Source organism: Xenopus laevis, chromosome 9_10L (assembly GCF_017654675.1).
Source record: "Xenopus laevis strain J_2021 chromosome 9_10L, Xenopus_laevis_v10.1, whole genome shotgun sequence".
Lineage (NCBI taxonomy): Eukaryota > Metazoa > Chordata > Amphibia > Anura > Pipidae > Xenopus > Xenopus laevis.
The window spans coordinates 75,082,874-75,109,511 of record NC_054387.1 but is presented as its reverse complement, the minus strand read 5'-3'; the positions used below and the strand labels follow the sequence as shown (position 1 = coordinate 75,109,511).

The window sequence follows — 26,638 nt, the reverse complement described above, 5'->3', positions numbered from 1 at the left end:
CGCTGCAGTAAAGGTCTGGCAGACCATTAAAATGGAGGAAACCCAGAATCTGGTGATGTCCATGAGTTCACTTCAGGCTGTCATTGCCAGCAAAGGGTTTTCAACCAAGTATTAGAAACGAACGTTTAATTTGTCCAATTACTTTTGAGCCCCTGAAATGAAGTGATTGTGTTAAAAAAAGGCTTTAGTTCCTCACATTTTTATGCAATCTTTTTGTTCAACCTACTGAATTAAAGCTGAAAGTCTGCAGTTCAACTGAGTTGTTTCATTTAAAATTCTTAATGTACAGAACCAAAATTAGAAAAAAAAGTTGTCCAAATATTTATGGACCTAACTGATATATATTTTACCTTTTTACCTTTGCATTTGTCTAATGGAAACAAAAAAAGAAGGGAAGGGTTAATCACTGGGGGTGCCAAATGTTAAGCCTGATACCTTGGGCCTGTGCTTCTGTTAGCAAAAAACTGCACTGTCCCTGGGTACTTTGGTGCACCATGGGGCAATCACATTTTTCCACTTCTTCTTTCTTCAATAGCCCCAGTCAGATGCATGTCTCAAAGTACTTCAGACTGATGCAGTTTTCTGCTAACAGGAGCACTGGCACAGGGTATCAGGCAAGTGATCACAATCATTGGGGGGTGCTTAACATTTGGCATCTTTTACTTCTCCTTTAAGAATATTATAAATAAATAATTTTTTTTCCTCAATGAAGGTGCTGCTGTCTAAGGTCCATGGCACAAGAAAATTTCTGAGCAGCACAGTCGTCTTAGGTAGGGTTGCCAACTTTTTGAGCTATGATGTGACGATTGGCATTTGGTCAATCACTGTGTCAATCTAGAAGAATCTTGCCCGGTTTTCCTAATTTTAGGAAGAACCATGTCTGTAAAAATAAACCTTTCCTCCAGAAGCCACTTACCCTTTAGTTGAATGGGAAATGTAATGCATATGAGAAGTGTGACGTGCTGCAAGTGTGCCCTGGCACCCTTGGATTATGAGCGACTCCCTGCAACTCCCAGCGGTGTGCAATTGCCCATTAAGCACCTTACCCTCAGGAGGGTCCAGCTTGTCTCCTGGTGCACAGATCAACCAGATTTAAATAAACTGCAGCTTGGTTGTTGCTTTAAACCAGATGAACTTCTTTATTGAATAAATAGGCAGTTTAGCAGCATCACAGTTGTCAGATTCAGTTCAGTCCCTCTTATGGATAATAGTACAGCCTGTTTTGGTGATTCTTTACAGCACTAGAGATCCCATGGTGTATCTTGTTCCTTGGCACTTGTTCCTCACCCACTTGAGTCCCTGTCTGGCGGCTTAATCATTGCAAATTTTCTTTATTGAAGAATAAAAAACCTGTTGTGAATAAAACACAATAAAACATTGGGTGTAGTGGCTAAATTGTCATGAAATTAGTAAATTTGTTGCTGGATTTCCAGAAAGTTGACATCTCTGCTGAAGGGAGGAGCTTACTGCCTGCTGAGGCTTTGACCTATGAAGTTAACTAAGGCCATTCCCCCATGCCAAAATAAAAGGAGGAATGCAACATTGCAACATGCACTTGGCATAGTGTTTCTCCTTTGGGCAAGAGAAGCAAACATCAATAAAAGTCAGTGGCTTTTTATCCTGCTGTCTAAAAAAATTATGAGTGATTGTTATTAACAGTGTAGTAACTAGTCACTAGTGGGCCCGGATGTAGGATGTGCACTAGGGTCCCCTGTTCCCCCCGTCCACCACATTCCATGTAGTTACGGCATTGCTGATTAAGAACCTCTGGCTCAGACAATTCCATGTTACTCTATGGGGCACATTTACTTAGCTTGAGTGAAGGATTAGAATGAAAAATACTTCAAATTTCTAAGTATTTTTTTGGCTACTTCGAGCATCAAATTGGCTACTTCCACCTTTCAATACGACTTCGACTAAAAATCGTTTGACTATCTGACCATTCGATAGTCGAAGTACTGTCTCTTTAAAAAAAACTTCGACCACCTACTTAGCCACCTAAAACCTACCGAGCACCAATGTTAGACTAAATCCATTAGAAGGATTTAGTCGTTCTAATGGATTTAGTCTAACATTGGTGCTCGGTAGGTTTTGCCTTTGATCAAACGAATTGTGGTAAATCCTTCGACTTCGATATTCGAAGTCGAAGGATTTAACTTCGATGGTCGAATATCGAGGGTTAATTAACCTCGATATTCGCCCCATAGTAAATGTGCCCCTAAGTGTAACAATGCTTGTTTAAGGGGACATACACATTTCATAATTCTTCCACTCCACTCTGAACATTTCCAAACTAAAATAAACTCTGGAGAGCATGCTTTAACCAATTGCTTTTTGGCCAATTTGCACTCTAGCCCCCTTTTGAAGGCCATCATCTGTAACTGGGTTACAGACTACAGAGAGATAGAAACATTGTAATATTGTCCTGTTACAGTTCTATGAGTATTTGAGACAACTAAAAAAAAACATTCATGCTAAATGTCCTTTAGGCTGGGGTTCTCAGGATATCTAAAACAGCTATTAACCATCCAAACGCTAAAAACTTAAAAACATTAAAATAGCATTTTACATTTATTTGTTAATGCAATTGATCTTAAAAACAAAAGTTGAACATCCCTTGCTATTTTCTGCACTGCTGGCCCTTACTATTTACATTTACAGTTATGTTGAAAAATAAAATTTTTAGAATCCCAGTGTAATTGTGGACATTTGTGGTGCTGTGTCCACCACAACTGTGCGCAATGTGTCAAAGTGAATGTTATTGTATGTGCAGTGGCAAACTGGATACAAGTTGAGGCTAACATTTTCAGTTAGAATTGTGCCACTTCCAATACTTGGCATTAAAAAGTTGCTAGCATGTGATTCTTTTAGGGCAAGTATTTGGGAACCCTGGAAACCACCACATTCAGCGTGATTGTAACTCCAGGGTTCAACTTCGTTAATAGGTTCACTTTTCCAGAATTCAGCAGAAGAGGCAGGATGAATTCAATGGTGCTTGGTGCAAGGAATATGGGACACAATGAATAGTGACAATAAACAGAAACCACACTTATAACTGCGTATGTATCTTTAAAGGGAATGTCAACCCAAAAAATAATGGTTTGCCTAAGAACATACAATTCTAAGCAACTTTGCAATGTATATTCATTGCAAATGTTCTATGTTTTTTAAGTTATTTGTATATGTATTGCTATTGAAAGCAGTGTTTGTCTGTCCCTGTCTGTTCTCTGTCTTGATGACTCCGACATGTAAGACAAGGCAGCTGATTGGCAGACCTGTCTTTGCTGGGGAGCAAATAATTTTTTAAACCCTCATTACCGGATTCCTTCTGTTCTTTCACAATTTTCAGATTTTTACATGTAGTATTTGTACCCTGAGTAGCTCCCACTGTATGGACAGTGTGATCAGGTTTTTTGTGTATTATACGAGTGCACCTAATTTTGGCTATAGGTAATTATTCTTCATAGAACAAAGACTTTTGCAATATTGTTTTAAATGTAACTACCAGGAGCTAGGCAAACCCTTTTTTCAATAGCAATTGTTTTGACAAATAGCTTCAAAAGCACTGAAAATGTTTAAGTGTTAATATTGCTTAGAATTATTTTCTTTTAGTAGGCAAATTTCTGTTTTGGGGGTTGACTTGCCCTTTAACAACTTGTAGCAAAAGTCATCTCTACATCTATGCTAGATGAAGCAAAAAAAAAAAAGTTTATCTCACTTATCATGTAGGATAGCATTCATGGAAGGGGCGGTAGGGTGTTTCTCCACTGGAGGTCCACTTGAGTTCTCAACTCAATCAACTCTTTTATCATGGTCTGCTCACACCGGGTTCACTACAAACAGACAATGCAGGGGCAGGTCTTCGTTGCAAAGGCAGTATGCACATTGTGTAGTTGCGCATGGTCATGCTTATTATAGCTGATTTAGAACTTGGCTGCCAGCCCAACAGCATTCAGTGACCAAGCAACACCCTAGAATATGTAATTCCATTGCTGTGGCTTGTCCCATTTTGAGAGATGCATGTTGAGGGCAGCTGCTTTGTGCATGGACAATTTATGTATTTAGAGAAAAATTGATGTATTCATTGAATAGAGGTCAGGAGTGAATTGCTACAAGTGTCATTTATTGTGGTACTTTGATTCTTTGGCCAAGGACTGCCTGTACTGGCTCTCACTATAGCAATTGCTAGCTGTGTCTCAGTGGGGAGTGCATTTTCCTCCCCCATGAACTGCTTCTGACATTTGTTTCTTTGACAGTGTACTTGCATGAAAATGATACTGCAAAAAATAGCGCACAGTTCCCTTGATTTTGTATACAAGTATATATTTATATATTTATTTATATACATTTAAACTAATCCATAGGCGCCTCTTCAGACTTAGAAATACATTTTATCAGTGATAATGATCCTATGAGAAATTCATCTGAATTCTAAAAAAGCACATTACAGCATGCTGGATAATGGCAAGTTCCATTAATAAAGAGCCTGGGAAACCACTTGTTCCCCATTGTGCTAATATCAGTGAAAAAGAGTGTATGTTCAACATACATTAAGTTTCTTAATTGAAGGAAACAGTTCAAATTCTAGAATAAAGGTTTGAGTAGGACTGAACAGGAAGTGATAAAAAAGAAAAAAAATATTTTAGAAACTAATTAAGTCACCTTTAAACTGCTTGGATCAGTGACTCAGAAATCCAGGTCTGCAAAGAATAGAAAGTAGTAAATAGTAAATATCTTAGAAATGTATGCATATAAAAGAACAGCCACTGATTTAGCATGTTAGCAACATGCTGGTTACAAGAAAGCATCTGTGTTGGGGAGAATGGGGGTGGGCTGGCCATGACAATTAGACTGTGCACCCCCTATCAGAGTAATTAAAAAGAAAAAAACCACAGTCAGGGATGCCCAAACCACAGTGTACTAGTTGTTACTGGAATTAAACTGCCAACAGTTCCATGGGAGTTTCAGGTTAATAATGGACATAACTGAAAATATCTAAAGACATTGATAACAAAGATAATAACATGCTACTTTACTTTAATTTCTCCCCGTTGATGCTAGGGGTCTAGGATATGCCCTGCCCTAAAACTGACCCTAGAGGAACACATTAAGGCTGATTTATCATAGGCTGGGTTTCTATCTGCATGATTTTTGTTTCTCCAACAGGGTCAGTTTAATTTTCACATTCATAAATATAAATAATTTTTGCTTTATTTCACCAGCATCAACATTTTTTTTGAGACTAATATATTCTCCCTATTTATTAAAATAGTTTTAAAATTTAACCTTGGTTTCCTTTAAAAACGTATTCACCGGTTTTGAAATGATGGAAAATCATTTAAATCTATAGGTAGAATAGTTGCCAGTTTGGGGAAATAATTTCAGTACATGCCAACAAAATGTTGTAAAATGACTTGCACATGACAAATTCTCACAATTTTAGTCTATGGAAAATTTTTGTTTGGCGGGAAACTCTTTTTGCTGTTGCTGTTATCGCCGATAATAGTAGATGTCCAAAAAGAATGTACAATTTATTTCAGGCAAAAATTTAGAAAATAGCACAATGATGCAAACAAATGAAAAATTTTAAATGTTGAGCAATTTTACTGATTTACCTTTTTATAATGATGTACAAAGCTGACAGTTTCTGTGATCCCAAAAAAACTGGTTTGGTGGTGAAACTAAAGTGATATCCAACTGTTTCTCCCCTGCTCTGATCTCCTCACAGTTGAAGGCTTGTTGTGGAATTAAAGCAGTTTCAGAGATTCGGCCTCATAGAGAAACTCAGCTGGTGACGTTTAGTTCGAATTGATCCGTGCTGTGAAACCACGACAAGAATTCCAGCAAGTTGGCAACAGTGGAACAAAGGAAAGAACAATAGGGAAAGCCCTTCAGAGCAGAAAGGAATTTATCAAGGCCTGTGCTTGGCCACTGACAGGAGACACAAGGGAGAGACAGAGAGGGGCTTCAAGACAAGTTGTACTTGAGTGCTTGGAAGGGAGGGATTTTTTTTTTGTTTTTTCTTCCCCCTCTTTGTGATTCCTGAAATACCAGCAAAACTCACTCAATATTCCGGTCTGCCCCCAAAGCTTCATGTAGTTTGACCCTAGTGCTGTGTCATATGCCCTACATACTCTGAACCTGAATACCTAAATAACTAACATTGTACAAAGTAAAATATAATTAGTCCACATGCTGCTGTCTAGTCCCTTCATTATCTTGGCTGGGATCAAACCTGTGAATAGTAAATCTGTATTAAGGGGTCTACTTATTTTAAAGTCCATTTAGAAAAATGTCTAGGAATGCTAGTGAACACACTTGCACCTTTACACAATAAAACATGTTACTTATAGAAAATGTAACAAAAAGTTTCCAACAGCATACTTGCACCAAGGGCACTTTAGGATTACCCTGGTTAATGGACACAAATAACAGAGTATTTAAGTATATACATATATTAATAAAAAAAAAACTATTATTCAGATTTTTTTTGATTCTGCCCTTATAAAGTCCATCAAGGCAATCTGCTCCAATGTTTACTAGTTTACCTTTGTAGTTTACCTGGAACAGGGTTGCCCAACTAGAGGTCTGTGGGTTGGATGTGGTTTTCTCAAATAGACTTGTATGCCCTCCATACTCTGCTGACCTCCTTGGATGATATCATAATTGTATTATAATCTTGATCCACTGCATGGAAACAATTAGTTTATCTTGAAAGGACTTATAGAAATGCTTAAAATGCAAAGGGGTCAATTATGACATGGAAGTGCAAATAAAATGCAATCTGCCCTGTTTTGCACTTTGCAACCAGTCTTCCATGGCAGATTTAATGCTGTAGGGCTCTGCCTTCAGCTTCATAGCATAGAGACCTGCGGCCACCCCCCATGATGCCATATGCATATTACAGTCTGTGTTTGCCACCACTGTATTCATGAGAGGCAGGTGGGGGAGGCAACTATTTACTGCATGCTCTAATGCAGCTGTCTTGTGAATTTTTGAATAGGGTAGACAGAAGTGGTCACTGAATGAGTAATAAGGGATGCGTTTTAGCACCCCTTAGTGCTCTTGCACTTATGTCTGGTCCTTGTAAATTGCTCCTCATGTTTCCTGTTGCCTGAAGCCTTTCCAGAAATGCTATTTTTTAGTAGTCATAGTCACGTCACTTACACCATCATGGATTTCTTAGCTAGCTGGGAAAAATGCACAGGTTCACTTGTGACCCATATGCCATCACTGGGTTTTGGACCACTGTGCATGCTCCATGCCCAGAGCACTGGGATGCAGGGAAGAATCTTGATGTTTCTGGACTGTGACTTCATCAAATGTATTCAAATACATGATGAGGGCTTGCTGGAGCCGGAACTGACATGCTGAGGGGCAGAGTGGCGAAATATGTGTTCAATATTCTTATTTCTTACATTATAATATTCTTATTGCCCTGATGATTGAGATATAACTAATATCACTGTTGCATTATCCTTTAAGCTGGCCATACACTGGACTGGACATTTGGTCAAATTCATTGCATGTTATATTTCAGCCATTTATGTTGGTTATCTCTAACAAAGGGACCCTTTTGCCCAGACAGGGCATCAGCACTTGAACATTTTGAAAATTTCTGTCTTGATAGACCAATTTTGTGATTTTGTCCCCAATTCCTCCCCCCCAGAATTATATGTGACCAGATGGTTGGGCAGCATAGTCAATCGCAACCACACTGCTCAGCCCAATATGGGCAAGTTTTGTCAGTTTTATGGGGGTTATTTAGTAACAAAGCAATGTTTGCTGTAGCAATCAATCAGATGCTTATTTTCCATATACTTAACATCTGTCACAGATTCAATGCACGTCATTGTACAAATGCAGCTTGCATGTGCTGCAGTACCCATGCATACACAGTACATTGCATTCTGTAGCACATGTGACTCCAAACAAGCACACAAATGGTGGAGCTATTTTTCTTTCTCATTTATATTAGTTACCAAAGCAAAGGAAATATTCCATCTTAAAAAACAGTCCAAAACATCTTCAGTTTTGTAGACAATCTAAGTACTTTTCTTTGAATTTTTAATTTTTGTAATTATTTGAATTATATAAACCCCCATTTGTCACTGCTTCTGTAACAAGCAAGCCACTTTAAACAGATAACTGTTATCTCAAATGATGAGTTTTACTTTACCTTTCTGTTTAATTTTTTTAAACTTTACTATTTGGATGCACTGACTAACATAATCCTTATTTTACTGATGTGGACGAATAGTTCAAAGTAAATAATTCAATAACGGTTGCATGCACTTTTCTATTTATTTTAGCCGCTTCCTTGCTGAACTGCAGCTATTCACAGATCACTGTGTTCACTCCTTATCTGACATGATTGGCAGGATTTGATTTCTTTAATAAACATGGGATGGCACAACCCCCCTCTTCCTAACTGACCTGAGCCTGCTATGGGAAAGTAGCGGATTGAGAGCTGCAGTGCTCACACACTGGCTGACTAGTGCAAGACTGCCTACACTTGCTGATTAGTGTGCATGCCGCTTGCAGGGTTCCCAGGGGCAAAGCTCTTTATAAATGTCTAGAGGGTGGGAGTTGATTGAAAACACTAAAGTACACGCCTTTCTTCCACAACTTGCTGGATAAGGAGGAAAAAAAAACCTCTTGGGTACTTAAAGAGAAATTCCCATTAGTGTCACTGCTTACTGCCTGCAGGCTGGTCCAGTCCCTGCAGGAGACAGAGATGGGAGCTCTCCCTGCTGGGATGCAGAGACCTGTTGCTCTACTCGCCCTGGGGCTTCTCTTCACTTTCTTCATCCAGAAAGCTCACACTCAGAGTAAGTAGCACTTTTTGCACTATTGTTATAGGCTGCATTAGATTTATTTACAGCTTAATATTATTCAGGGCTTGGAGGGATCTGATTGCGCCTAGGGTCCCAAACTGGCTGCAAACTAGAACGACTGGAACATCTTTTTAGACTCATTGTCTTGTTACATATGCATGGACTTATCTTATGACAGGTGCAAAGTTTGCTCCATGTCATTCCTAAAGTACACACCTTTACTAGTAGCCAAATATCAATTTTCTATAAAGGTTATCTGTGTCTGAAATTTCAATTTTGCTATGCAGTTGTTGTTATACTACAACTCCCAGCAGTCCACATCAAACTTTTTTTTTGTAAAAAGAACGATTAAGCTAAGTGGCAGCTCACTGGAATCCCTTTAGTGACATGGGCCACCGTTCAGTCATACATTCGCCTGCTACAGAATCTCTTTGGAAGAAAAACCTCTGAAGTTGTAGGGAAAAATGTAGTTGTCTTTTCTACTTTCCAAGCTGTTCTTCTTCGGCTCTTTACTTCTCCTTGCCTTACATTTCTGGGTATTTGTTGTTTAGGAGAGATCGGAGGCCTTTTATTATGTCAGTATTTAAATCTCTTAGAAACTGTCATTTATATTACCTATTCCGCAGTATAATAATATTAGAGATATTAGTGAGATAATGTTCAGTTTCAACAGTTTATTCACATTTCTTTCATGACAATCAGACCACCACTAGGCCATGCCCCCCACCCCCAAATAAATCTGAGTTGTTTTTTTTTCTTTTTAATCTGGGCAGAGAATGGTTGAATGTTTGTGGTGCAATTGCTTAGAAACTGCTAGAGAGACCCCTATCCAAACAGATGTGAGGGGATTGCTTGTCTCACAAAGCCTCTCTCAGCCAGTTCAGAAAGAACTTTTTTTGCCTGGGCTTTATGGTTGCCTGGAGACCGGCACTAGCATGTGACCAGCAGAGACAATCTAGGGAGTGTTGGCCTGTGGCACTAATCTATCTGTGAAGAAGTCTCCCCCTCATTGTGCTGCTCTGATAAAAAAAAAAAAAGATTCTTTTACCACCCGCTTCCCTTGTCCTGCAAACAACTTAATTGCTATTGAATGAAAATGAATTCCTATTGTTATGAGCTTAAAGGCAGAATACATTGATTTCCTGGCCTACATATTGGCAATGCCACGGCAGGGTTGCATGGACATGTTCACGTAGTAATCAGCTTTCTTTTTTCAACTCCTAAGTGTAATCTCCTTACAGGGAATCAAGTAAGTAATTATACATCAAGTGCTGCTGGAAAGGTCCAAGCACAGAATTGTACCTCTCTTGCATATTTCAACATGCTTGCCCTTCACAACAATAAAAAACAGAAAATCCTAGTGCATTATAAAAATAATCTAGCAGGGTTAACATGCTAAAAATGTGTATGTAATGAAATTAGTAGGGACATGGAATAGATAATCCTACTAGAGGAGATGGTTGGCCAGTGTAAAATTAGGTTTATAAGGGAAATAGACAAGGTATGCTAAAGAGTGTTTATTTACTGCTGAATGTACATGTTTCATGTGATCAAGGTTTCCTCAGAAAATGACAAGTGGAGGAGTATTTTGGCACAACAGTGCTGTGTTTGTGGGGAGGGGATGCAATCTGGAGTCACGCATTATCCCTTCTGACTTTCAGTCACTTGTTTGAGTCCCAGAGAATGCTGGGAGTTGTAGTCTAATAAAATCAATACATTACAAGGGATATTTTCTTAAATGGTAAAATGTTTCAAGGTAAAAATGTAGAATAAACTGCTGTGAGAGGGTATCAGTGTTAAACAAGTGGTTAACAGAGCGCTGACTGCATTTGCTATTTTTGTATTTTGAAGTAGACTGTAAAGTTTCCAGAATCTGTCTTTTGTGGTCATAGGGTGCAGGGCAAAAAATAATGCAGTTATTGCTTGCCCTACTATATCTGCTATGCCACAGAAACAGCCCCTTCCAGGGGCACTCCAGTCATGAGGCAAGTTACCAGGGTTACCAGAAAAAAAACGCTCCTGGTAACTTTATGAGAGGAAATTCCATTTTTTAAGTCAGAATTTCAGCTCTTCTAGTGTAGAAAGTGCAATTGCACTCTCTCTGCACTAGCAATGTGAGCCCCCTCGGCCCTCAACCTGTTCCAACACTGTAAATTTAAGTGTGGGGGGGATGCTTTGGCTATCTCAGGATGGAAGCAGGGGCTGGATCACCCCTGGCTTCTTCACAGAGGCTATTATCCCCTATGCTAGTATAGGCACCATCTCTCCCTACTATACCTGCTATCCCACAGCCACAATCCCTTCCCAGAGACTATTATCCCACTGCTACTATAGGCACTATCTCTCCCTACTATACCTGCTTTCCCACAGTCACTGTCTCTTCCCAGAGACTATTATCCCACTGTTACTTTAGGCACCATTTCTCTGTACTATACCTGCTATCCTAAAGCCACAGTCCCTTCCCAGAGGCTATTATCCCACTGTTACTATAGGCACACTCTCTCTCTACTATTCTTGCTATCCCACAGCCACAGTCCCTTCCCAGAGGCCCAGAGGCTATTATCCCCACTGATGCTATAGGCACCATCTCTCCCTACTAGACCTGCTATCCCACAGCCACCCTCCCTTCACAGAAGCTTTTATCTCACTGCTACTATAGGCACCATCACTCCCTACTATACCAGCTATCCCACAGCCACAGTCTCTTCCCAGAAGCTATTTTCCCGCTGCTACTAATAGGCACCATCTCTCCCTACTATACCTGCTATCCCACAGTCACAGTCCCTTCCCAGAGGCTATTATATCCACCACTACTATAGGCACCATCTCTCTGTACTATACCTGCTATCCCAAAGCCACAGTCCCTTGCCGGGGCTATTATCCCACTGTTACTATAGGCACCATCTCTCTGTACTATACCTGCTATCCCAAAGCCACAGTCCCTTGCTGGGGCTATTATACCACTGTTACTATGGGCACAATCTCTCTCTACTATATCTGCTGTCCCACAGCCACAGTCCCTTCCCAGAGGCTATTATCCCCACTGATACTATAGGCACCATCACTCCCTACTATACCTGCTATCCCACAGCCACAGTCCCTTCCCAGAGACTATTAACCCAACTGCTACTATAGGCACCATCTCTCCCTACTATACCTGCTATCCCTCTGCCACAATCCCTTCCCAGAGACTATTATCCCCACTGCTACTATAGGCACCATCTCTCCAGATACCATGTGACTGATACATTCTTTAATTTTTCTATGATCATGAACCTATAGTGATTTAGCTAATAAATATATTATGTCACCACAGTTTATGGTACAATAGTAAACTTAAATTAGCACATGGCTCATTGGTACATGCACTTGTTGTGAGCAAGGGGATGAGCTGACGAAATTATGGACTAGCAAAAGTGTTGCTCAAACCCAAGAAGTTTAAACACCTTGTGAGTCTATCTAGTATAGGTAAATCTAAAAAAAAGTCTGGTGAGTCTGTTAGCCTTTCAGATCACAGCAGATAAAACCAATCTTCATTTCTCTTTATTGAAAAGTTTAATAATGGCTAATCTTGCACTGGTTCTCCAAAAACCAGCGGTGCCCAGGGTCAGCACTGAAGATTTAATAACATGCCAGTTTTTTGAATCAGCGCACTCACTTCTTTCATTTTTCCAAGAAACCTGAGGCAGGTTAATTAAGCATTAGGTAGGGAAACTGTGAAATATCTTGTGTGTTGGTGCATTGCCAAGAGTTGAGCACCTGTCATAAAACAAATAAAGCTAAAAGTAAAATGTTTTGTATTTGTTAAATCCTAAATGACACCTAAATATAAGCCTTTTATAAAAAGAAAACAAAGATGCTTCAATTTATTAGTTTGACACGTTTAATGTATTATTTGTACTATCTTAATAGAACCATATAAAATCTGGGCTTTTATTAGTATATAGTACCACTCAATGACAAAAATGAGTAAGCATTGTTGAAGGTTGCAAAGCAAGAAGCTGTCCCATGCATTATAGTGCTCTGAAGCAGGATCATTGTGAGTCTGGCATTTAAGGGGTTAAAGCCCACTTTACTACTTTGTACACTCAAAAGTTTTACTTTTTTGAAGTCCTGATATCATACACATCGAGCATTTATGTCTCACACATTTTTCCATGCTCTGATTTTATGTTCCTGCTGTAATTTGTTGTTTGCACTTCCTCTTAATTATTGCATTTGATTTATTTATTTAAATAAAATGTGTAATATAAACTAACCTCTTTGACTGTCCTGGCAAGTTGGATAATTATTTTAGTAAATTAGTCTAACCATTTAAAGTTTATGCCTTTTCATAGCATTGGATTTGAGTAGGTTTACCACCTCACTCCTATAAAAGGGTCGTTCATCTTTAAACTAGCTTTCAGTATGATGTAAATAGTGATATATTAGACTATTTAAAAATATTTTTTTTTACTTATTTTTGTTTATTACGTTAATTAGCTTTTTATTCAGAAGCTCTCCAGTTTGCAAGTTCAGCAATCTGGTTGCTGGGGTCCAAATACTATAGTAACCATGTATTGTTTTGAATAAAAGACTGTAATATCAGTAGGAGAGGGTGTGAATAAAAAGATGAGTAATAAAAAGCAATAACAATACATCTGTAGCCTTACAGATCAGTTGCTTTTAAGATGGGGTCAGTGACCCCCATTTGAGAGCTGGAGAAAGTTAGAAGAATAAGGCAAATAATTAAAAAACTAAAAAAAGGTCCACCGAAAAGCCATTCTATAACATCCTGAGGGCTCTTACACACGGCCGTTCCGACCTGCGCTCCCCTGCGTTCCGTTTTTTGGCGTTCAGCCGCAGGGGAGCGCAGGAATAGACGCAAGTCATTATTTGAAATGGGGCTGTACTCACTCAGGCGCGTGTAGGCGCTGAACGCAGGAAAAATGCAGCATGTTGAGTCTGAACCTGCGTTCGGCGCCTACACGCGCCTGAGTGAGTACAGCCCCATTTCAAATAATGACTTGCGTCTATTCCTGCGCTCCCCTGCGGCTGAACGCCAAAAAACGGAACGCAGGGGAGCGCAGGTCAGAACGGCTGTGTGTAAGAGCCCTAAAAGATAGCTTAAAGTTGAACCACTCCTTTAAAAGCGGACACTTGAATACACATGCTGCAAATTGGATGCATGGATCAAGGATTTGTGTGCAGTGATGGATTAAACTTGCAGCATGCGTAATCAATGTATTCTTTTTTAAAGGGGTGAGATGGTAACCCTAGATTCAAGAATTTCCCTGACACATCATTTACTTCCAGGTGGACTTTCAGCTGAAGAAACTTTATATGAAACATGTTTGCATTGGTGAACACTTTATGAATGTTAAATAAATGTACTCAGCTGCCAGTGAGAGAAAGAATAGAATAAAGCATAACAAGATAATGCAGCAGCAGATAAGAAGTAAATAAGATATATTAAATTAATATGATAAGTTAAGCTCTTAGTTCCCTTTCAAATATACAGTATGCAACTCTCTTGGTACATGATTCGGTGCACATCTTTTTTATACATAATAAACTGTATAAACATAGCTAGATAACACTACAATGCATCTGAGTTGCAGTGATGAGGGGGTTCAAATTGGGCTCATCCAATAATTTCGGTTTAAGGCCAACGATGGATATGGAACCAATACAATGCCATTGGCTAGAGAGAAAATCTTTGCACCAATGCGAATTAACATATGAATGGGATCTAGTCAGATTTGCATTGGGAAGAGCATAGCTTTAGTCATATCCATTGCCTTTTGGCTGCCAACATGGGCACCATTATAATGGGCACAAATTTTGTTTAGAAAAAGAGCAAACTTTTGAGTCAAGCCAATGTCAATTTGTGCTATGCCATTTCTCTCACTCTCTCTCTCTCTCTCTCTCTCTCTACATACACACACACACACATTTCTCATTTTGATAATTGTGTTAGTTTTGCCTATTCTTCTCCTTTTGCACCTAGACATCACAATAAATGTATTAACATTAATACTGTAGCTAAAATGCTAGAATCAGTAGTTAGAGAACTATTATACATTTATTTTAATTATAAATATTTTGAGACACACTAAAGTGTCTCTATATTTTATACTGGTTGTGTACCACTGTTCTTTATTAGATGTGGCTAGAAAATTGACTGTTGTGGTTGGCTAAGATTGCTTACCATTATTATTATTATTATAGATTTTATTTCACAATGTCTTTGGAAGCAGCCTCTAATAATTTACTTCTCTGGGGTAGTGAACCACATAAGGAATTTGCAAGTTCATCACCTAATGATACAAAAACGGAGAAATCTGTAACGGAAAGAAAAAAAGACTAGTTAAAATTTGAAAGCAGTAGATGACCGGACAGCAGGTCAGATTACTAACTGCTAGAGTTACAAAAAAAAGGCAAAGTCCAAATGAAAGAAGGTATCAGTAGCATAGTAAAGTAAGATTGATGGGCAATATATGAAAAAGGCCTCTTTCTCTCAACAAGACAGCCTTAAATGTTCTTTCACATGTTCAGCTGAATTGAAATTTGAGTAATTAAATCCCTTTTTAATCCAGATTTATTTTTTTCCATGTGTTTTGCAGGAAATGAGCAAAATGCTCATTTGTGATCAAGGAGAATGCAATTTCATTAAAGGCGTTTAATTACTCTCTTTTCCTGTCGAGGCTTCTGAACCGACATGATATCTTCTTAATCTGTATAGAAGAATTTGTATTTGCTTTTAATGTGGCATAATTACTAATTTTCAGTCTGAAGAAAGAAAGGCTCTAGACATAAAACACATATTGTAATTTTGCAACAATAAATGTATGTTTGTTAATTTAAGTTGTGCTTTTCACATATGTCATCTCTTTTGGTGATACCCCACCCCTTTCCCTTAATTTCCCTTACAGCCAACCTTCTATAGCTCTGTAGTTCTGCGATTTTAGGGTCTAAGGACTGAAAGAGCTTTCTTACCATCACTGCTATTTCACAGTAGACAACATTATTCATGTAACTATTGCTGTGCTATAAAACATTGTGCCTCCCTTTCCTGAATGGCTTCTTCCCTGGTGCACATACACTCTTTATATTTGCTTTCCAGCCTACTATGTTCCCATTTCTCACCAGTTTCTCCTACTCAGAGTGCAGAAGTTTACTGGTAGGAGTAGGTCAATATTTTCATCTGATGCCTATAAGCTTTCTTACCTTGATCACTTTTTACCTAGAATTATGTGCTCATTTACAATTGTTGAAGTAAAAATGATTCTGTGTAAGGGGTGATTCAAATTAGACCTGATCCTGTCAATAAATGTCTGCATTTTCATTTGCACAGAGAAGGCATTGCAAGAATTATTAAAGTGATCACTGTACATTGGATGCAGAAGACTTGAATGAGGCAGAGAAGAATCCATTCAGAAATGTGGCTGCTGACAACAGTTGGAAGCAGCAAACATACTTATAGTATAACATAACTACAAGTCAACAGTTCAATACACTAAATAACATTTATGTATATCACAAGATGATTGATGTATAATTTCAGGGAAGAATAAAGGAAAACTTCTGCTGAAAACACATCATACTTTGTTCTCCATATCTAGAGTTCACAGAAGGAATGAGGAATGAGATATCTGTATGTTCATATGATAACATTGGCTTCCCTTTTAATATTTGCCACGCCCTAAAACTACATAGGGATATACTTATTTGAGAGTGAAGACAATTCTCTTTATCACTTTGTCAATTATTACCTTTTACTTTTTTGTTTTGATAACTATGCCCCTTCAGAAAATGTGTGAAAATGTTTCTTTTCCACCAAGATATAGATCTGTTTTTACTATAATTATTAGATCTGTTGGAATTTCTGTGTTTGGAAGGAGTTGAAGCATTCTACAACTTTGACAGAACCATCTGATTCTCCTAGGCATTATCTGGTGCCACTGTGATCTGGCATCAGACCCAATTCATTTGTTAAATTAGCACAATTACTTAACTAGTCTACATATAGGGGCCTATTTATCATGCTGTGTAAACAGTGGAGTTAAATTACTGGTGATGTTGCCCAGAGTCCAATCAGCAATTACAAAATTTAGAAAACAAAAGCAAAGATCTGATTGGTTGTTGTGAGCAACATCACCAGTGATGTTTGACTCCACTTACACAGCATGATAAATAGACCCCATAGACTCTCCCCAGAACTATTGGTGCATTCAGTCTAGGGTGTCCAGAGATCAGAACAAAACATAATTGGCCCCACAATATTGGGTCTATTTATCAAACAGTGTAAAACATTGGAGACAAACATCACCAGTGATGTTGCACATAGCTTTTGTTTTCTAACTTGTAGGTGACTGTTGAAATATAATTGCTGATTGTTTGTTATGGGCAACATTACCGGCTAAGTTTTTATCCAATATTTTACACAACAGGATAAATAGGCTCCAGAGAGTGATGATCAACATGTCTTTACTTTGGGGCACCATGGAGCCATTTGCTTACCATGAGCTAACGCACCGTGAACAAATGTTGGTCCTTCGGGTGGGGGGTATTAAAGCAAAAAAAAGTCTGATGACCACTGTCTTAGATCAATTAAATGTTCCTGCAATATGATTGACAAAATGACACCTTGAGAAACGTCAGACAATATTTTAGCAAGATGTCAGAGGTATAATTGGATTTGCTCCTATGTTGGCTGATAAATAACAGAAAAAAAAGGTCACTAAGTAACTTTTTTGTTAATTAATAATTAGTAAATGAATGTAGGACACATTTTAGGGCATTGTCCATGTTTTGGTAAAAGAACGAGTTGTGCATCAATATTTTGCAATAGTTGTTAGACATTAGTACTTTAATGTCATGGATGTTAAAAACACTTCAGTTGTGGTTACATCTCCCAGCATCCAGTTAGAATAGAAGGCTGTCAGGAGATTTGTAGTGCGGAATAAAGAAAAGCGCTCATTATTGCAGGCAAGTTGTTACTCAATCTAGCCCTATGCCTCCTTGTTCCTAGGCCATAGGTGACTGGGGGACCACCACACTAGCGAAAATGTGACTAAAAGGGGCTGATTACAATCATTTTCCACATTTACACATATACAGCTGAATTTAACTTGCAGCTAAGCCTCTTCCAGAGCTGGAGAATAACATCTATGATAACTTATTCTCTGCATTCTCTGTGTTGTAAACTGACCCTGAATTTACAAATACTTTGTTCCCTAATGTAGAGATTCAAGAATAGCCTCATGCCCTTTGTTCAATATATGCAGTATATACAGAAATAATACTACATAATAATAGTAATAGGGCTCATTTATGTCCACAGACGTAGTGGGCAACTTTCTCAGCTCCCTTAGCACCCTGAGTCAATCACCATAGTGCAGTTACATATGAAGAATTGGGTGCAGACATCGAACACTGGAATTTACGTCTTTAAAAATATTCGACACAAATGTGTCTAATTTACAGCGAAGTGGACATGCAATTGCATCTATATTGACAAATCAAACATTGGTAGGTGTAGCGATATTGAGTCCAAATACCTGCATTGCACATACAATGACACATGAATTCCATGCTGATTGCTTCCAAAAATGCACTTAGCTTACTGCGTCAGGGTAAGTGAATGAGCCCAAATAGCTTGACTTCACTGATTTTCTCCACCAATAATACATACCCATGGGCATTCAAACTGCAGTGCATTTATTAAGTCCCACCACACCATGTCATTAACCCCCCTTGGTCAAGTCTTGGTTAAGTTATTTTTCACATTAGCTGGAACCATTTATAGGAAAATCCACTTCTGTCAAAGCCTCCCTATAAAGCTATTACTAAACCACTAAACTGAAATTCACATGGTGGCTGGTGGGGCACAGATTGGCCAGGCCTGGTACAACTGTATGCCTGCTGAATGAGTTAACTGCCTTTGCTCTTTGTGGCAGAACCACTTAATCCCATTTATTTAAATGGAGCTGTGTCATTCTCCAGTGCTGGTAGCGGCTTAGCTGCAGGCTGAATAGAGCCCTTAGTGTGCATTCCGGCAACAATCTCTCAATATTGCAAAATAGCTTTGTTTTGGCATTCTAATCTGTCCTTTCTATTCACATTTCTGCATTTCTGTGGCAGATCTTATGCATATGGAGAAGGAAGTACAAAATCTTAGCGCTCTTTTATGTATGTCAGGGTGCAAACAGCAAAATACAAACGCAAACCGCAATTTTGTTTGCATTTTGCAACCTGTCCTGTGCTTAGCACCCATAGGTGCAGGTCTTTTCTCTTCAGAATGTGTTATGGTCCTTGTCCCTGCATCACCCTCCTGTATACTGTCCGTCTGTTTTATTTTCACTGTCCCCACCTAAATAAGGACATTTAAGAATCATATTGGCAAGAACCATTCATTTGCAAAAGTGGTCCCAGGGCTAGTTCTCATGGCACCAGTCTGTAAACCAGTTGTCTTAGTATATAATGACCTCATTTACTAGCAGACTCATTGCTACATGGGAAAACATGTGTGTATTTTAATGCAAAGCATATTGACTTCTTCTTTTCTATGTTGTGCCCAGTGTCAATATTTCCATTACATTGCATGCAGTGTGTTACAAGCTAAAGAGCGAATTGTGTTTTTCTGACGAGTTTTTGATAAAAGACAATTCGCAATGACATCACATATTTACTAAAAGACAAGCAACACAGTTCGCTAGCAAATTTCCTTGTCGCTGCTGAAGTTTCGATGCGTTTTGACAGGTGTATGATGTAAATACGCTAATTTATCCGTGTGAACAAAAGTGTGAACATTTTAATTCCTTACCCTTTTCACCCAAATCTATTTCGCCAGGTTCTAACTGGCAAATTAATACAATGAGCTACATCCGCAACATTATTATGTCAGTGACATCATATCCTGTATTCCAAAAAAAGTCACACTTTTTTTAATATTTGAAGCTCGTGTCACATTTGTTATGGGGTGGGCTCATGGCCCATGGACAATTTTGCCTCCTTTGACATTTTTAAAAAAAATTGGCAACTTCGAGCAATTTCACCAACATCACTAATAAATACATACATAGACCTTTATATACCCACTGAATTTAAATTGATTGAAGTGAAGTGTAAGTAAGTCAATGAAGTTTCGCTAGGAATAAAGTAACACTAGAGAAAATTTATTATGAAATTTTCTCACCAATGAATTATTGCTGACGTTCCATTGCCGAGATGTAATTACACATTTTGATGAATAAGCGTATGTGTCACTGAATAATGTCTGACGTAGTTGCGCCAAATCTGTCATAGTAAGTAAATGTGCACCCATAATGGCATGAGTGCAATAAAAAAACAGTAAAAAAAAAAAAAAGCCTCAGCAAGTTTATAAAGCATGGCCTACAAGGATACGATTGTTCTCTATGTAAAGGGTGCATGTTAGTTTGTATATGTTATTGTATGTATACTATAGATTTATGTATATATAAATGCCTTGTTCATGTGCATGTTGGCTGTGGCTTAAAGTAATACATTTTAACTGTCCTACAGTCCCTGTAAACATTTGAAGATTTCGCTAGTGGATTGCAAGACAATGCCCTATTTGCCTTTTGTTATTGTAAATCCATCTTTGCATGTTTACAAAGTCTTGTTGTTATGAAAATGCCCTCACTGTTTTCCTTCCATGAATCATAATGGCCAGAAGCTAAGTCTGTGCTTACCTGTGTTTTTGAATGGAACACTCTACATATTCTTATTATCTAAGAGAAGATGTAAAAGACTGTAATATACAATAATGGTCGTCATAAAATTCAACTGGATATTATACATTCAACATGTCTAATGGTTTTATAGTCATTTCTGAATGTAATTGCTCGGAAAAACAGCACCCATCTGTATGTCCCTTAGTATTCTCTACATTGCTTGTCCTGACTACCGGTATGAATGAGCTCTGCTAGAGGTCAAGACCAGTTTCTATTATTGTTTGCGTGTTTAATAAGTACTAGGCGTGCAGAGAAGGAGAATCATGCAATGATAGTGGGAAATAATGTAAAGATGTTGCAGGAGATTAATTCTTGCTACATTATTTTTAATGGTACATGTAGTCAGGACCTGCAGTACAAAAAATAACAATACTATTGAATATAAAAATCATTCTTGGGGTCAACTTGTATTGTATTGGTTAAGTAGGTTTTGCATCTAGAAAGAGATTGAAGTCTTCCTCAATTTAAGTAGTAAAACAAAAATAATTTTTGGACTTAAAGAGTTTACAGTAAGCAAATATAGTAATAGCAAACTAAATAAATGCTTTTGCAGTCTTGCGAAATTGTCTTTTCACTTGGTTTAACTTGGCACAGAATTTCCCCGAATGAATAATGCCAGTGTCTAATAACTTGTTACTGCACTTTTCAGTCATATGAGCAAATTACTTCTTTATGATCAAATACATGTAACAACTGCCCATTCAGTACAAGGTCCAACCAGGGCCACCCCCAGAGAATTAGGCAATAACCTAGCATGGGTCTTTGGCTTTCACTGGTTTATGTTACCAACCTGCCTTTCTAAGTCTTAACCAGCATCAGTTTCAGGCGCTGTCAATCCCCTTTTGTGTTACTAGCAATAGCAGACCTTTGGGGTTAATTTTTGTAGTATTACTAGCGCATTGATTTAGTTTAGATTTCCAGCTCTGCAGGTCATTTCCTTTATTGTTAATGGTTTTCCTTGCTTTTCTGAAGCCTTTGCTATACTGAACACTCATTTTGTCTGTCTGTCAGTGCAGGTTTCATAACCAGGTCCACTCACATGATTCTGTTTAAATGTGACAAATATTAAGACAGAAGAAGACATTAAGAGGACAGATATCATCCATAGCAGTTCTGCTCCACTCAAGCCTTGATGGACTGCAAAGCAGCATTCTTCAGCCTATTATTATGTAGTTCAGTAACTATAGCAATGGGCTCTTATAGAAGCACTATTTTCAAGTCCTTTAGGGCCAGTGTGCAAGTTTGGGATGAAAATGCTCTCAACATTTCCTTCCATAAATCATAATGGGGAAAGTCTAACATCATTTAAGGGATTTGATCACTGGCTCTTCAGTCTGTTTTAACCATATATGTAGACTTTGGATGACTACTAAACTTGTATTTGTTGACTATTTAGTCTTCAACTTGTGTGGCTACTTTGACCATAACTTATATGGTGTGTTGTCAGCTTAATTATATTTACTTCTTTGTCAAGACTAAATTCTTGGTTGTTTTGAATAGCTGGCAGCTTAGATGGGGTCCATCTTTAGAGATTTAGCTTTACAAACACATATAGTACACATACAAAATCCAAAGAGAGGGCTTTATCTGTAAGCAGCCACATTTTTTGGTAAAGGTTATGGAGAGTGGATCCCAACCCAAACAAAACAGTATTTTTGGCAACAGTATTTGTACGTGGGCAAGGACACGTAGATTTAAGAAAAAAACAACTCTTTCTACAAGCCACAATCAGAAAAAGGACACTAATGGATATAGTTGTATGCAGTGATTATTACCCTTTATGATTTTTGATTGTACTGTGATGGTATTATATTAACCTACTCCAAAAATGTAGTATGTTGTTAATACACAATGCACATTTTATGGAAATCACTTAAATATAACATATGCTGTGAGGAAAAGATATCAGAGTTCACTAGGGTAATTCCCAGACAGTCTGGCTGACGATGCCTATAAATAAGTGCTAAATTAGCACAGCTCAGCATTATGTGACTTATACCCATACCACGATCTGCATACAAAACCAAAACCAAAATCCTAAAAACAAAGAATTTTTGCACTTTACTCTAAATATTCATTCTTTTCTCTAAATATTCATGCACTAAAGCAGTTCCTAGGAATATACTGTAAAACTAGGAGGGTAAAACGATGGCTTCCAGATAATGACCTACAATTGAATTGATTGTGTGTCCTGATGTATGAGAACTGTTATCCAGAATGCTCAGGACTTAGGGTTTTCCGAGTGAGGGATCTTTCCATAATTTTCATCTCCACACTTTAAGACAGCTTAAAGTGGACCTGTCACCCAGACATAAAATATGTATAATTAAAGTCCTTTTCAAATTAAACATTAAATCCAATTTCTATTTTTTATTAAAGCATTCATAGCTGCTGTAAGCTCATTTACAAATCTCGGCTGTCAATCAAATATTGTCTGCCCTCCTCTATGCCTTAGGCATAGAGGCGGGGCAGACAATTACTTTCACTTTCCATTCAGCACTTCCTAGATGTCACTGCTCTCCACACATTCCACCATTCTCTTTACCATTTAATTGTGTAGCCAGGGCATGGGGATGGACATCGGGTCCCCCATTCTGGTGCACAAACAATATTCTGAGATGATACATGGTTTGCCTTAATAACAGTGTCCACAAAATGGCTCCTGTCTGCTTGCTATAATTATGAATTCCCAAACCAAAGGAAACAAGATTCAAATAATTTATATAGTGTAATTAAATCTTATTTTGCTGGACTAATGTGATAAAATAGGATTGTGATTTTTGGGTGATGGGTCCCCTTTAAACATCATTTAACATTAAATAACCCATTTAGGATTAATGATATCTTAGTTGGGATCAAGTACAAGGTACTGTTTTATTATTACAGAGAAAAACATTTTAAAAACTAGAATTCTTTGCTTATAATGGAGTCTATGGGAGATGGCCTTCGTGTATTTTGGAGCTTTCTGGATAAGGATTTCTGGATAACGGATCCCATACGTGTAAAATATATATATATATATATATATATATATATATATATATATATATATATATATATATATATATATATATATATATATATATATATATATATATAGTGGAGACCGAAACGTTGGCCTGAAACAACCTTTTTAAAATGTAATTAATAAAGAATTAATCTTTTATACTTTTGAAAAAGTACCTGGTGTGCACCCACTTTTTAAATTTTTTTTTATATACAGCATATATGGGTAGCACCTGGGTCAATTGCCCTATTTTGGAGTGCTGGTAAGATTATTAAAGGTTTACTTTTGGTTAGGACCCTCTGACACCCAACATTTTTTGAAAGATACTCGCACCACATACAATGCCTCTGAATAAGCATGTACCTGCATTTTGTGTTACAAGTGTGGGTAATGTAACTTGTGGTTGTAGCAGAGGTTAGCCCATGAGGAAGTTACACATTCATGTAAATAATTTTTTCATGTGAATACTGATTTAAGGCTCATTGCACAACACCCCTGCAGGTCATGTATCAACAACATTCCTGCTTTAGCTCTACAAACAAGATTCAGATGTTTCTCTGCCAATGACAATAGTCTACAGAAAGCACCTAACTTCTCTATTTAGGGAAATTGGGCACCAAAACAAGTTGTTTAAAGGGGTCACCTTTAAATTAATTTTTAGTATAATATAAAGACTGAGACAATTTGCAACCCGTCATCATTTTGATTATTTGAAGTTTTTTAATTATTTAGCTTTCTGTATTTTAGCAGCTATCCGGTTGCTAGGGTCCAATTTAACTTACCAACCTGGTAGTGGTTTGAAAGAGAGACAGGAATGTGAATAGAGCGGGCCTAAATAGAAAGTAGAAGTAAGTAATAAGAACCAACAATAGCAGTAAAAGTGTAGCCTCACAGATCAATATATTTTTTGGCTGCTGGCGTCTGTGACTCTCATTTAAAAACTGGAAAGAATCAGAAGAGAGAGGCAAATAATTAAAAAACTATAAAAAACAATGTCCAATTGAAAACTTGCTAAGAATAGGCCATTCTATAAAATACTAAAAGTTTACCTGAAGGTGAACCACCCCTTTAAGATTTATGAACACCTGATTGTCAACTCTTATTTATTTTTATCTGTGTTCAAGCATAACTACATTCTTGTTTTTTTAGTTGTTGTAAACAGCTCCCAGCAACCTATGCTAGCCAATGACTACACAGGTTTTAGGTAAGAGCAAATATATTAGTCCAAATGAATATTCAGACATTATATAAGCTTAGTTGGTAGGTTTATATTTTTCCACGCTCATGTCCATTGCATCTTGTACTGTTTCTGAATGGACCTAACAATATCACACTGACATACAACCATACACTTATGCCTCTTAAAACTGACCTACTGGGGGGCAGAATGAAATCCCCATTTACATACATTCAACCCCCACAACTAGTATTCACTTAACATTACCAAAGTCCCCCATGGAGTTCAGCATGAGGTTTGGTCAGCCACCTACTGTGTTTGTTAACTACTGAAAAACAAAACAAGAGGAAGTGCCCAGCTGAATCTCACAGCGGGCCCTAGAAAGTTGATTTTGGCTGCTTGACTGAAATTCAGTTTCTGTAACCCCAGCTGATATTTTCAGTCAAAGCATTTGTAAACCTGTACTGACCTGAATCAATGAGCAAGGTACTTAAAGGAGAACTAAAGCTTAAAAAATGAACTATTCTAGGACAACTATACATTGGCATACCATATTCACTAAAAATCGTAAGTTCCCTTTTACAAGAGAAATGTGGTGAATTTTTTCCTGGCGCCAGTATACAGTATTTCCCCATACAATAGTAGTAGGGAATTCTCTGGAAAATTTTCACTAGAGAATTTTGGCTAGAGAATTTTCACCAGAGAAAAATGGCATGGAAAGGACAATGTAGACTGTGATTTAAAAGAGGCTGCTCTATTTTTATAATGGGAGTTTGCCAGCCTGAACCATTCACACTTTTAAATTACCGAATTTTGTCTAGAGAGTTTTTGCTGGAGAAACTTTGCTAGAGCATTGTCTGGAAAATTCTCTGCCGAAATTGGATGAAACTTCTCTAGCGCTGAGCTTTTTCGCTAGTGAATTATGCCCTTCGACTTTTAGTAAATTGCCAAATACGATGGAATTCTCATTTTGGTAAATTTTCGACAAAAAAAACACAATTCGCCCTTTAGTAAATGTGCCCCAATGTCATCATGTGGATAGCGTCATGATGAGGTTTTGGACTGCGTGATGACACCGGGGCAGGTTTATTGCAACTGTCGTTCGCAATTCTGATGACCTCTGCCTAGTCTTCAGAATGGCAATTTTTTTTCAGTTTTTTGCTCGAAAACCATGAATTTATCGGATTATCGGGGTAAACCCAGCGCAAACCACAATATCTTCAAATTGGGGTAGGGACATCTACCATTGACTTATACATGACCTCAACAGGTCTGAGATAGTGGATTTTTGGCTTTTTGCGGCATTGGGATTCAATACATTTTGAAAAATGAGAGGTTTTTTTCCAAATTTTTTTTTACATTTTTGCCCTAAAAAGCCCAACCAGACACAAATCTCTCAAATTCGAATTGGGAATTATACAAACTCGATTCGAGTTTCCCTTAAATTTGACTATTCACCATGTAAAACCTTAAGGGCACATTTACTTAGGGTCGAATATCGAGGGTTAATTAAAATCCTTTGACTTTGAATATCAAGTTGAAGGATTTACCGCATTTCCTTTGTTCATACGATCGAAGGAAAAATCATTCAATCGAACGATTAAATCCTTCGAAGGATTTTAATCCATCGATCAAACTATTTTCCTTCGATCCAAAAAAAGCTAGGAAAGCCTATGGGGACCTTCCCCATAGGCTAACATTGATGCTCGGTAGGTTTAAGGTGGCGAAGTAGGTGGTCGAAGTTTTTTTTAAAGAGACAGTACTTCGACTATCGAATGGTCGAATAGTCGAACAATTTTTAGTTGGAATAGTTCGATTCGAAGTCATAGTCGAAGGTCGAAGTAGCCAATTCGATGGTCGAAGAAGCCAAAAAAATACT

The 26,638-nt window shown here is 37.9% G+C and overlaps 1 protein-coding gene and 1 long non-coding RNA gene across 6 annotated transcripts in view; one reads left to right on the top strand and one right to left on the bottom strand.

Annotated features, from left to right (window-relative positions):
* Positions 1-1,124: 1,124 nt before the first annotated feature.
* Positions 1,125-6,887, bottom strand: LOC108701363. 2 transcript variants are annotated; one of them, XR_005964204.1, is made up of 4 exons: positions 6,562-6,887; positions 5,616-5,818; positions 4,663-4,700; positions 1,125-1,350 (listed from the first exon to the last, which is right to left on the bottom strand). It is a non-coding gene; the product is annotated as an uncharacterized LOC108701363 (long non-coding RNA). The 2 variants fall into 2 exon arrangements; XR_001933159.2 differs by lacking the exon at positions 6,562-6,887 and having other exon boundaries at positions 5,616-6,412.
* A 1,698-nt stretch (positions 6,888-8,585) lies between these two features.
* lrp2.L (LDL receptor related protein 2 L homeolog) overlaps positions 8,586-26,638 on the top strand; it is a 107,961-nt gene continuing 89,908 nt past the window's right edge. For 2 of the 4 annotated variants that reach the window (XM_041577166.1, XM_018235881.2), the window contains exon 1: positions 8,586-8,831. In XM_041577166.1, coding sequence (XP_041433100.1) covers positions 8,738-8,831 — 94 coding nt within the window. In that variant the 5' untranslated portion in view covers positions 8,586-8,737. The remainder of the gene's footprint in view (positions 8,832-26,638) is intronic. The other 2 variants (XM_041577167.1, XM_018235882.2) reach the window with 1 other exon arrangement.